We start from the raw sequence: 13,402 nt of genomic DNA, 5'->3' as shown, positions 1-13,402 counted from the left end.
GCCCCTTAGTGGGTTAATCTGGCCCTGACTGAGATCAAAATGTTCTCATTGTAATTGACTGTTAGCAATCCTTGCATTTTCAGTCAGGCTGTGTTCACTCAACACCCATTGATCCACCTCTTCAAATAAATTCTTGACACAGAAGCTGGATTTCAACAAAACCTTTTTAATTTCACTGGTACTGTTTATAAAATCAGCGAGTCTGCTTTGATGCCAGCTTAAACATGGTGTGCGATTTGTGTTTGTGTATTTGAGGTGGATTTGTGATTGTGTGTTGTTTAGAGTGTGCTGTGTGTGTGTTAGTACAAGTGTGGTGTAGTGTGTAGTCTATATGTGTGTGTGAATGTCAGATTGCTTGATAAGGCAACATGCAGTCATCAGTTTCCATTGGCCTCAAAGTAAAAACACACAAACCTGCTCTAGACACAAACACACACTCACACACTTTGCTGGCTGAACCGGTTCTATGTTAACACACACATCTGTACACACACACACACATACAGTGCATTCAGACACACACACTATTTCCGGGCAGACGAGCAGTGAAAGGTAGCATCACACTGACTGAGAGGAGAAGGGAATCCTCTGATTGGCTGAGACAGTTGATGGGCGGGAGCTTCAGAACAGCCAGGTTTCAGACCAGTTAGTGGGAAATAAAAACTACCTTGAAAACAACTACATATCCCAGAATTCAAGCTGTACACAGAACGACACATAAAGCTGATCCATGATAAAACTCAAACTTTCATTCTGCTCTGTTAGCAGACTGATTTTCTCACTGAATCAATGTTTTTCATCACAGAAAGCTGAATAACTAACTGACTAATGTTCAGATTGCTTGTTTCTCCCGATGGCATGCAAACCACTTTCACAAAGACTAAAAAGCAACTACACGATAAGAAGAGATGATCATTATCAGCTGCTCATATTTCCTCCTTGAATTAAGTCCCTGAAAACTTTTTTAAGCCCCTTAAACCCAGTTTTCCCTTTTAATTTCCCCTTAAGTAGCTTTAAATATGAAAAAATCATCTTATTCCCTTGTGTCTGACACATATTCTATATCAGCTTGTTCAAACTCTTTATTGAAGCTATTTGATGTTTACACTGAGGGAAATATTCAAACCTAAGACTCCATGTTTTTTAGTGCCCATCAAATGAAATGATTTTAAATTTACTGTACAGCATTTTATTTCTCCCAGATATTCAGCCTGACATATCCCACTAGGATTTAAAATAAAATCCTGTGTGGGTTTGAACAGAGTTTGTAATGACTGGGTTGAAGACGTTAATCAGCTTCTTAAGTACTGTAAGTGATGGGGTCCTACATTCATTAACACATTACTGTGTACAGATAGAGCAACACTGGTTATTTAACATGAGCCATTTTAGTTTTTGCCTGTGCTCTTGGTGCTAGTTTGAAGTGGGCTGGATTGTGTTGGAAAAAGGAGATTTCCATGAACCAATCAGAATTTAAGAATCAAAATCTGGGTGTTTGCAGGGAGATGCCCCTGTCAATCAAATCTAATTAAACCAACAGTTACTCTTATTAATTTATAGCTAATATGTTATTTCTTCTCACTTTAAATGTTGCCACAAATATGTAATGCTATAGAGAAATTATTTGAAATTTTGAAACTAAATAACAACTTGTGGAACAACTGCTCTTGTTTTCTCCTGCATCACATGAACACAATTCAAATAGCTGCTCTAAACAGTTGAGATTAGCATTGTGTATTGCTTTATAGTTAACACTGTAATAACCCTGTTTCTAAATGTCGTGACACACACTAAGCCATACAAAGCTACACAAAACAGCCACTACTCTATAGTTACAACACGAGAGAAGTCATTCTACACATCTGTTCATGCAGTCTATTGTAGCTAACTTAACTACTGCACACATAACAGAATGATATCTGTCCTCAATGCACTATTCCCTGCACAAGCCTCTGGTGATTTATTTTATATGCCAGTAACTACACATGCACACACACACACACACACATATAAGCTATTGTGGACACGCAGGCACACAAACAGCAGATCACACACCCTCTCATACCCTGCCTCGGTCACGCAGTGATGTATTGTTATTGTAGTGGACTGCAGAGGCTTAACTGTATTTACGCACTCAAAATGTCCTACATTTAACACGTTTGCCCAGTGTGTGCGTCTGTGCTGGCATTTACTGTATGTTCTGTATGTGTGTGTTTCATGCATGTGTCGAATGAAGGTGTATCTCTTTTTGTTTGTGTGTACGTGTGTGTTTGTCTGTGAGGTTTCCCTATAGGTTGGTCGGCGTGGGGGCGGTAACAACACCAGGGTTCATATCAGGACGACACTAAACACACGGGTGAGGCGAGGAAAAGACGGGCAGTGGAGGAAAAGCTACAGGCTGCAGAAAGTCCGAGGGGAGGAGAAGGGGAGAGGACAGGTGGCAGAGGGCTGCTGGGCGGGCATCACGGAGTGACGAGGCAGAGGGGGAGATAGGGGCTGAGGTGCGGCATCCGGAAGAGTCTGTTTTAGTTGATTTTGGTTCTGTAAAGTCACAAAAAAATATGTTGAACATCTGGAGTCTGGTACAGCGAGGCGAGGGGAGAGAGGGGCCGCCGGAGAGCTCGGGAGAGGAGGTCCTGAAGACGACTAATACCCCTGGAAGGAAGGAAAGAAAGAAACAAAGATAGAGACACATGTCAGTGATGGAAGAAGTAACTGGCCATTACAAGTTAAAGGGGCACTCCACAGATATTACACATCAAGATTAGTCATGAGCAGCGGTGGAAAGTAACTAAGTACATTGCTTAGTATAATTTGGGGGTACTTACTTTTCCGAGTAAGATTTTACATAAAAGAATCTATGATAAGCTTATAAAATACAATGAATACAGTTTGTGTTGCACTTGTTGTCATCTCATGACCCCTCAGATTTATCTTGTGAGCCTAAATCTAGCTCCACCTTGACCTGCTACAACAATAAAATGCTGCTTACACATTGATGCATCAGTATTAACAATCTAATAATGTCATACATAATAATATATCACTCACAGAGGCCATTTTCCTGAATATTTTCCTGATAATACTTCTGTACTTTTACTTGAGTAAAGTATCTGAATACTTTTTCAACCACTGGTCATGAGTACTACTCAGCTTGTGAAAACAAATACAATCTTCTGTAGCTCTGGAGGAGCTTTGGCAAATAAAGGGTTAAGTGAAAATAATAAAAAATATTGGCAGCAAAATGTACCTTAATATCAAAAGTGAAAGCACTCCTTAAAATAATGGTCCCTTTCAGATTGTTAAAGGCACAGTCAGTACTTTTTGTCCATACATTACAGTTCCCTTGTACAAATGAAACATTTGACTAGATGAAATTGATGGGAAAAAAATCATCATTTAGTGTTTTTTGTAATCCCTTTACCAATATTATTGATGTAAAACCTTATCAGCCGCTGAAAACTATAATAACTTGCATTTAGTTGTTGTCTCATGCTCATTCCTTTGTTACTGTATGGTTTGATTTTGAATCACAGATTGGTACTTCCTACTCCCTCCTCCACTCAAATTAAATTATTGAATTATTGATGATAGGGAGGTCCCTCTCAATTTTTTTTTCCCGATACAAGTCCGTCAATATTGGGTATCTCCCAATTCCGAGTCTGATCTGATACTTCTATTTATCTAAATGTTGATTCAGCATGTATCTGATATATTGAAATAACAGCTGTAGCCTACTGAACCTGACACCTTATTTTTCAGGAGCAACTTGATCTAAATACTGAAGGACTCCTGAAATAAATGTGACGTGATCAGCTAGAGAGAAGATGTATCACTCTGTTGGAACTACAATATAATAACTACATAAATTCTTTAGCACTCTAACCTGTTTTCTTACCTCTCCTCCTTCCCCACCCTGCTCCATTCCTCCATATTCTCCCTGCAGGAGGGAACAAGAAGAGTGAGAACAAATTAGACACAAAAGAGAGGTGTGGTAGACTTTTCTGACAGGATGAAAGGATGAGGTGATGGCAGGGGGGAGGGCCTCAAGCACCATCTAGCTTTCGTTTTCCTCCAACTGTGATATAATAAAGCAGTTTAAACTACAAAGACCATGCTGTGGGGTTGACTCAACTCTTATTATCATGCTTAAGACTTCCCAGGGGGTTCAGTTAGTTGATTAGAGCTTTACAGCATGTAAGATCTTATCTGCCAGTCTCCAGGCCTTGTTCAGCCTGAGCAGTGCATGAAGCTATTTTGGTGCATGCCATGAATATATTCACTGGCTTATCTGACGTGCTGGAGATGTGGCTGAGAGCTTGTATGTCACTTAATGCTACACAGAGGAGCTACATGGTTAGAAATGGAGAATTTTAGTATCATTGTTGCCCAAACCACACAAATGAGTGAGCGTCTGAGAGGTCAGAGGAAAATGTTACTCTAACATTCAGAGTAGAAAATTGTGACTTACAAAGATGTCATGTGTTTTTATGCTGTTATACAGTCCATTTTATTCAGTGGAGGCTTTTATCCATACTGCAGGAATTTGTCCATTTTAATTTGGGAAGCATCACAGCAGCTTTTGTTAATTCTTTCCCCTCTTGATGCTCACTTAGTCTGTTGTGGGCTATTAGCTAATATACACTAAGTTACCAGTTTATTAGGTACACTTGTGCCATTTAATGTAATCTAATACAACAGTCCTGCAATAAATCCTACCTTAAAACATGATTCTGCAGGAAAAGTCAGATTTATTGCAGGTTTATTGGATTAGATTGTACAGGCATACCTAATAAACCGGTAACTTGGTGCATGTAGTATGCAGAGTAGTATCCCCTTTCTGCCCCCCCCCCCCCCCCAATATGACCCCACACTGCTCTGTCCAATAGGCACCTCGTATACAGGCTCCTCCTATCAGGGAAACACAGATGAGACACAAACAACACAAACAACAAAAGGCAAAAAGTGAGAACGACAGCAATACAGAACAACACACAAGACAGAAGCATTGCCATAGTATAGTAAATGAAGCAACACACAAGACACAGAAAAAGTATTGCATGCATGAAAGAGACAAAAATTAAATGTAAGGCCATCTGACATCTGACAAATAGATTTGACAACAAAATTCAAAACATAAGAGCAGAAGGACGACCATCAGTGTTATTTGTCACAAATTAAACAAACATTTCAGGAAAATGTTTCAATAACTGTACAATGTATTTGTACAGTGCATTTGAGCTTTAATGGATATAACATATTTTGAGACCTGGTTACTAATACAGTGCAAATACATACTGGTTTACATCTTCACGTTGGTCATTTTAGTGCTGAAATTATTAACCGATAAATCAATATAAACAGTGTTGATAATCAATTAAGTAGAGCTAGACTGATAAATCGGCCAAGCCAATATACTGATTAGCTTATTGCAGATATATCGGTATCACTGTTTAAACTGGCCGATAAGTAACAAGAAATTGCGGCACAGAAATGCCAAACTAGGACACATCTAAGGGATCTGTATCAATATTGTTTATTTATTTTATGTTTTTGTTAAAAAAATAAATAAATAAATATATATATATATATATATATATATATATATATATATATATATATATATATATATATATATATATATTGTTATTGGATTTTTAAAATTCCAAAATATTGATATCCACAATATCCAAAAATCCACTATTGGTCAGGCTATATATTTATGTCGCTTTATCAAGTAAAAATGCCAAATATTCCCCGGTGCAAGATTCTCAAATCTGAGTATTTGCTGATGTTCTGTTTTATATCATTGTAAAGTGGATATCTTTGGGCTTTGTACTGTTGGTCAGAGAAAACCAGCAATTTCAAGATGTCACATTGAGCTCTGGGAAATTATAATTTACATTTTGTCGCTATTTTTTAGATTAAATTAACGATTAATTTAAAAATAAACCAGTAGATTAGGTATTAATGAAAACAGTCATTGGTTGCAGCTATTATCCATTTATTAATAAATAAATGGATGAAGTGCATCCTAATGAATAAGAGCAGAACCATCAAGGGATTGTGTGTTAATTTCAGTTTTAGCATTGATTTGATTTATTATTTTGTTAAAGGCAGAGACAGGAAATTTTTCCTACAGGGCTCTGATGTGTTTATTATGGGGAAAGAGCTCTATCTAGTGGCTTCCCTTAAAGCTGTCTACAAAAGATCATTCAATATCAGTTTCAGTCAGAATTTAAGTCTGGACCTGTGAGTCTGTCTGAGCTTGCTGAAGCAAGACATCAATCATAGTTCAGATCCTTTCATGGTGCTGCACACAGACATGTTTTTGTGATACTTAGTCATCCCTAAAAAAGATTTTGTTGTTGCTGTTTGGTCTCCCTATTCTCAGCCCCGGTTCTGGTCCAGAGGTGCTACTGGTGTCAAATCTCAAACCTGTGAAGGCCGTTGGTGTAACCCAACGTTACCATGGTAGCTGACCTGGTTGATCACCCCGGTTGACGCAGCGACGTTCTCGAGCCCCTCCACGGCTGCCTGTGACACTTCGTTGGCCCCGGCAACTGCTGTGTCTCCAACGATGTTGGCCTGATCCACAGTCCTGTTAGTCACTGAGACGCAGAGTGGAGTACAGTTAGTTGTTAAACTGAAACACACTCAAATTCTGTACACTGTCAAAACACACACACACGTATATTATCTTATTTGTGACCTCAATGCTACGTTAAGTTTCTCTGCAACTCGCGCGGTTTGCATCTTCAGATATATTTTCGAGGGCTCACCATAGACTGTATAAAATAGGGTCTCACTAGCCCCGTCGTGAGAGACATTCCCTAATGATACCAAAAGCTCAGAGAAGCGGATGTGCGCTGCACTTTAACGGAGGTGGGGCGGTAAGCAAGACGTATATTTGCCAAACCAAGCAGTTAGCCTTCACCCTTGAAGTCTTTTCTCTCGTAAAACTGAAAATACAGTTTGAAAAGACTTCTGATAAAGCATTAAATTTTGTAGCGCGGCGTCTTCTTAGCTTTATTTTGGGTTAGGGGTTAGGGTTATGGTTACCACCACCCAAGCACACCACATATCTAGTTACCAGACACCACCTATCCAGTCATCCTGCGTCGCCACCCAGTGGACATCACGTGTGGATAGGTGGTGTATGGTAACTTAACTGGATAATTGGTGCGCAGTTTGGGTGGGGTTTTGAATGAAATGACTCTCCATACATTACTGCCCCCCCACACCCACTTGTACTTGACGGTTGGTGAGAACCGCAGGTTTAGTGGGTGTTTTCCCAACAACGGCCACAAGGGCAACAATGAGCCCATTATACACTGGAAAACAAACTTTGACAGCAACACAAAGGTGAGATTTATGCTTTATCGGAAGTTTTTTCAGCAGTGTTTTTCAGTTTTACAAGAGGAAAGGATGAAAATTTTCAAGGATGAAAACTAAATGATTGGTTTGGCAAATATACATCTGGTTAATCACCTCAGCTACATTAAAGCAGTCTCCCACACCATGGATAAGTCAGTCCTGAACGGGGCTATGGAAATACTTTATTTAGACCTTGGGCAAAGATGTTCTCATCCCGGGCAAACAGCAAACACCTGTGAGATCACGAAAATACATCTGAAGATGCAAACCACTGCCAGATAACAGGTAAAAAATGATAAAAAATATTTCCCCCCTAAGGTTTGCGCTTAGAAGAAGACGTTTATGTGACTTTAGTGCCAAGGTCACAAATGGGGCTAGCACATAGCTTTTCTTACCTGTGTTTACTGATGACACAACTCCCTCCTTTGTCTTATTGCCTGAGGATTAAAGAGAGATTAGAATCAAAATCATGTATGTAACTAATGTTTCCTACTGAAAAATATCATATTTTACAATTCTTATGTTTTGTTATAGCTTTTGTTGAATAGACTGTTGTTGCATATTTGCATTCTTTTAGTTAATTGAAATTCTTTGTTGATTTATTTTGTATTTTGTGAGTATTTTTTGTCTTTTAATCAGTGAGGGATGATTAGGATGTGAGCTTGAAATTTTCATTATTCTTATCCATCAATAAATCAAACCATGGCCCTTACACCTAACTGATGATGAAATAAATGTATTAATTCATGCTGTAGTAATGAGACGAGAATAAACTTGTTATAATAGTAATGCTGAACATCACAATTGCATCATTAGATTAAAAGGTTTCACCCCTTAGTAGCAATTATTCCATCAATGTAATAATGTGATGTTGCTTATGACATTAACAGGTCTTTAACGTTTTCACGCATTTACTTTACTTTTACTTTTATAAACACAGTTTAAGATGCAAATTTTTTACATTTTAATTGCCAGAGAAACATCATAGAGGTTCGAGTGATAAAACATATTTATCCTTCCTTTTGAAAACATTTCTCAGCTGCTGTAGCCCCCCAAGACTCTGACATATCCTTCATGAGAGTGTTGGATCAGCAGTATCCATTGCCCTTTCTAAAAATACATTTAAAGACCTACTTCTACTCTGTCCTTTCGGTGTGACTGATGTGTTTCCCTGCTTTTTTAAAGGGACAATGTCCTTTTTTGTCTGCTTGGATTATTTAATTTTCTGCTATCTTTCCCTTTCAACCTTTAAAACTCAGTGTTTGGTGTTTAAGATGTCTATAAAGCTCAGTTGTGTTTTATGGAAACATTTTTATTGAAAACATCCTGTGAACAGCAGCACCTCTCTGTATTCCCTTTCTGCTAACCAGCACTGTGCTCATTACAGTATGATCCCAAGCAGATTAAATTGTGGTTATATAATCCGCCAGAGTGAGGGATACAAGGAGAGAAATATCTGCTCTAATAGATGAAAGGGAATAATGGGAGGAAGGTAACTAAGGAAGGAAAGGAAGGATACATTTGCAGAATAACACGAGTTTGTGCATAATGACTCTTTTTTTGTACATTCACACAGATGCAGATGCTGCCATCTTGCATCCACCCATTCTCTCTCTGTCTCCTGCTTCCCGCCATCTCTCTGCACGCTCCCTGTGCTACATAAGCCACGTGCCTGAGTACTGAGCAGTACTGCAGTACAGCCCAACACACACACACACACTGCAATGACACAGCTTCTTTCTCACAGTCAACAGAGGGAGCCCCCCAGAGTGTCACTGTAAATATCTGTGGTAATCTGTCTGTCACCATCATACAGAAAAAACTGTACCTATGAAAGTGTGTTTTGATTTCTTTTTAGATGTAAAACACGATTTGGCCAGAAGCAGGTGCAGGTGATGCACAGGACTCTGCTGAGCATATAACAAGAACAAGAAAGCAATTTTTTAAACAATCCTGACAATAAATGATAATCCTGACTGAAAGCTTGCCTCAATAAATGAAGATTGCACGGATTAGAGTGTGTGAATGCCTTTTTCTATTATGAAATAATGTATTAAACTTGCAAAAATATGGCTTTAGTCAGTATTTCCAGAGGAGGATTCGTGCTTTAGCAGTCCCAATGAGATAAAAGCTCAGATGTGTTCCATATTTAATGAAAAATCCTATCAATTGTGGTGTTATGTATCTGTTTGCAGCAATGTAAAAGATATATGCACTAAGACATTCACAAGCGTATACACTTACATATACACACATATAAGTAAAAAAAGAAAGCTATGCAGGAGAGGTAACAAGCTGAGGGCTTGTACAAAGACCTCTCCTATAAACTCAAATAATGAAAAAAAGCTACATAAATTATACTTAGTAAGGGATGGAAAGGTAATTATAGAACCAAGATCTTTTGATAGATCTTTTTCATTAAGTAGCAGCACTAAAGCACAAATCCTTTTCTTGAAAAACTGACTAAATCCATATTTTAATATCAATGCAGAAAATCAGCACCTAGAACCTTTTTCTTGTATATTATTGATCAGAATGAGATTTTTGGGAGTTTTTAAGGTATTATTCATTCATAAAAACATGGAAATTGTACTTCTCCCATCCTAATCAACCGACGCTGATTACCAGGATATATGAAATAAATACCCATAAAATAAAACCAGAGATAAAAACAAGGTAAAACTAAATTCCATAATAAAACTGTTAAAAACTGTCAGAACATAAAAACACATTTTTTGGAGCTATTTTGTGGCAGCTTGTGTTCAGTGACTTGTGGGATTTTTTTATTTTAATCACAGAGCATGTCACGCTGTCTGTCCAGGTTTGGCCTGTTAGTGAAAGCAGGCGTGCAGACCTTGATACTGTGTACCCACATTCACATGCACTCTGCTGCAGGCAGACACAGTGGTTTATCAGAGCCATCGACCCTCTTCACTTCAGTGATCACATCCCCTCTCCCTCTTCTGTTCCCCCTCCTGTGATCTGCATATCCATTTTCTTTTTCCTCTCTTACCTTTCTCTCCATCTTTCAGTTCACTTTTACCTCCTCCACCCCCTTTACCTGAGTCTCATCCCTCCACCTCCATCATCATTAAATGTCAACTCTCTCTCTTTCTGTCCCTCCATCTGTTCATACAGGAGCCACGGGACTAGAAGCTCAAAGCTTTGTCTGACATAACACCCCTCCCTTCTCTCTCCCTCTTTTCTCTCTCTGTCTCTCCCTGTGCATCCCTCCATCTTTCGCTGGTATGGGTGCTTTTTTTTGAAAGAGCTGTGGGGGAGGAAGGTGGTTAGTCATCCAAGCAGCACACACTGGCAGGCAAATCTTGCTGCTGCAACGCTACAAACGCACACACGTTCGTGCATCAACACAAGGATGGGTTGAGGGTGGGGGTGGGGGGTTGATGGGAGAGCAAATTGCTGCAGTGCTCAAGTGATCCTTGCCCTGTCTGCCTCACCTCCCTCCCCACTCTTTCAGCTTGTGACATTGACGTATACAGGTGCATTTTTTAAAAATAATTTTCATCATCATGATTAAGATTTTGAAGCTGCTGTGTGACGGTCAGTCAGAGCGCTGAAGAGACTTCCACTCCGCTAACCCCCCCCCCACCCCAAGGCGGCCTAAAAGCCTGGTACTTGGGATAACCTTGAGATGTGACGCATTAGCTGCTTGAGCTAATATAAAAGTACATGACCACAAAGCATCGGAAGCATCTTTAAAAAGCATATTTTTTGCTATTTGAAATGGTCTGTCCTCGTATACTTGCATCTTTATTGTGAATTTATACATTTATCTTAAAATATCTGTGAATGTACCTCAAAAATGTATGGCAGCCAATTTAATGTAGGTCAACTCTATTATGTATATTATAATGGAAGATAAACGGAGTCTCTGGGGACTTCATCAATGCATTGACTCCGTCACCGGACGTCCCTCTGCAAACAGCTCCATAAACCATTGAATGTGAATAAAATAGGACAGGTGATAAAAGCTTGAGGCATCGCCATCACAAGATCCTGCAGAATCCCTCTTTCATCCTCTCTTCTCCTCTTTCTCTTTTATTCTTTTTTCCAACCAGTCCTCTATCAGTTACTGCCCTGCTACCCAATTCCAACTTTTTCCATCTTCTTCTCCATCTAACCCGCCCTCCTCACTCCATCTATCCTTCATTTTTTCAGACCCCCACCCTATGCCCTGCACCAGTCCTGCAGCAGTATCCTGCCAGCGCTCACTTCATCCCCCTCCTTTCTTCCTTTTTTTATTCTTCGTCCTCCTTCTCCTGCCTTTCCCTCTGTCACTTCTCACAAGTGTCCCAGACATGGACACCCATGGGACCCCACCTCAGATGCTGCAAAAACGCATGATGTAACCACACGTACACAAAATGAGTCCATCTCCTTCAAATTTACCAACTTTCCTTTTTTTCTGCAACTCCGTGCAGCTCCATAGACAAGAGGTGTTACGTACCTACATACATCACCCCTTCCTTGGTCTTGGCTGCCGCCTCCTCCATGCCGGCTTTGGTCTTCTCTGCGGCGGCCACCACTCCTTCCTTGGCCATGGAGAACCCTTTCATCAATGCATCCATCTTGGGCGACGAGACGGCTGGGCTCCCCTGCTCCAAACGGGCCTGGCTGGCTAGCTGGCTGGCTGGCTGGTGCTTACAGTGAGAGTGCAGAAGAGATGATGTGAGGTGTCAGAGTGTGTGTGTCTGTGTGAGTATGCGTGTGTGTGTGTCGGTGGCTCCTCCTCCCTTTGGTGCTACAACAGAGGGCTCAGACGACCGCACAGCAAGGCTACAGCACGCAGACTGAGAGAAAGAGGGGGGAGGAAACAGCCGGTATGCACGAGATGCAGAGAAGAGGAGGAGGAGGAGGAGGAGGAGGAGGAGGAGAGACGACCGGATGCTGCAGCATTTTCAAGTCATGCTGCAACCACACCTCCATCCGTCATCCATCTTTCTCCTGATGATTCTCACTCGTGCTCAGCTCAGCCTCCAGCTTGCTGTTTGCATATTTTGATTGGCATGTTGCTCTGGACACACCTTTCTAGATGCTGAGCTTGTGAGCACTGTTACATAACCAGCAGAGCTTCAGCACTGGAAGCAAAGAGGATTTGTTTTTTCACATCATATGCCTTGTGAGATTTTGTCATGTAATCTGTAATCACATCACACAGCTTGTCCCAAAGAAATGATTCCTAGTATTTCCTCTCTTTAAGTAACCAGTTTTTATGTACTGTATGATAGTGATATCACTATGTACTGTATCTATATTTACTGTATGTATCACTCTGTTTATGTATTATGCTTTTTGCCACACCAGTAAAGCCTCGCTGAACTGAATTAAATTCAGTTAAAAGAGAAAAAGAAAGCACCTGCAGCCATTTTTATTGCTGTGGGAGGAGAGGAAATGCTTTGTCATCTCTACCTGAATGAGTCACAACTGCCCCCCTCCTCCTCCTTCCCATCGTCCTGTTTTTCCCAGACATGCCGACTCAGCAGCACAGCCATTCTGTGGATTCATATGATATGACAAATTTAAAAAAGCTGTTGCAACTGTATATTTTTTGCATTTGGTCCATATATCCGATAAAAAACAATGGTGAGAGGAGTAAAGTGATATATTTGGAACAGTGCTGTTTTGCTGTTGCAGAGAGGAGGACGTCTTGTCTTTTCAGTGTGGCTGTACAGAATCCCACTGCCCTCTGGTGGCTTTAACACATAGCTAAGACATAATGACACAGCATTATGGCTGACTGATGGTTCTTTTTAGATATGTAAAGGACTGTTAAGGCATTAAATGGACATATTATAAGTTGTAAAATCATCACTTGCAGAGCTGTTTTTAAGTATTTTTAGGGGGCAAAGTCCACAAGTCTTCACAAGCAAATTGCAGGTCAAGAGACCTTTAGGGTTCTGAATGCTGACCATTGAATTAACATATTTGAACACTTTTCCTTTAAAGCTGTGTCAATAGTGTTTTGACACGAAGTCCTTTCAAAGTATTTCACTCATTGTTTTGG

General features: G+C 40.0%; 1 protein-coding gene across 4 annotated transcripts; it reads right to left on the bottom strand.

Annotated features, from left to right (window-relative positions):
• Positions 1–146: 146 nt before the first annotated feature.
• Positions 147–12,237, bottom strand: sncgb (synuclein, gamma b (breast cancer-specific protein 1)). Of its 4 annotated transcripts, none has more exons than XM_044177926.1 (6): positions 11,846–12,237; positions 7,773–7,814; positions 6,484–6,611; positions 4,894–4,911; positions 3,887–3,940; positions 147–2,655 (listed from the first exon to the last, which is right to left on the bottom strand). In XM_044177926.1, the coding sequence occupies exons 1-6, from the start codon at positions 11,964–11,966 to the stop codon at positions 2,647–2,649; spliced, it is 372 nt and encodes a 123-aa protein (XP_044033861.1). In that variant the 5' UTR covers positions 11,967–12,237; the 3' UTR covers positions 147–2,646. The 4 variants fall into 4 exon arrangements, with proteins under 4 accessions (XP_044033861.1, XP_044033862.1, XP_044033863.1 ...); XM_044177927.1 differs by having other exon boundaries at positions 3,899–3,940; positions 11,846–12,234; XM_044177928.1 differs by lacking the exon at positions 4,894–4,911 and having other exon boundaries at positions 11,846–12,233.
• Between the last annotated feature and the right edge of the window lie 1,165 nt (positions 12,238–13,402).

This window comes from Siniperca chuatsi, linkage group LG20 (assembly GCF_020085105.1).
Source record: "Siniperca chuatsi isolate FFG_IHB_CAS linkage group LG20, ASM2008510v1, whole genome shotgun sequence".
Classification (NCBI taxonomy): Eukaryota; Metazoa; Chordata; class Actinopteri; order Centrarchiformes; family Sinipercidae; genus Siniperca; species Siniperca chuatsi.
Note: the sequence above shows the minus strand (reverse complement) of the source record. Positions and strands in the feature narration are given on the sequence as shown.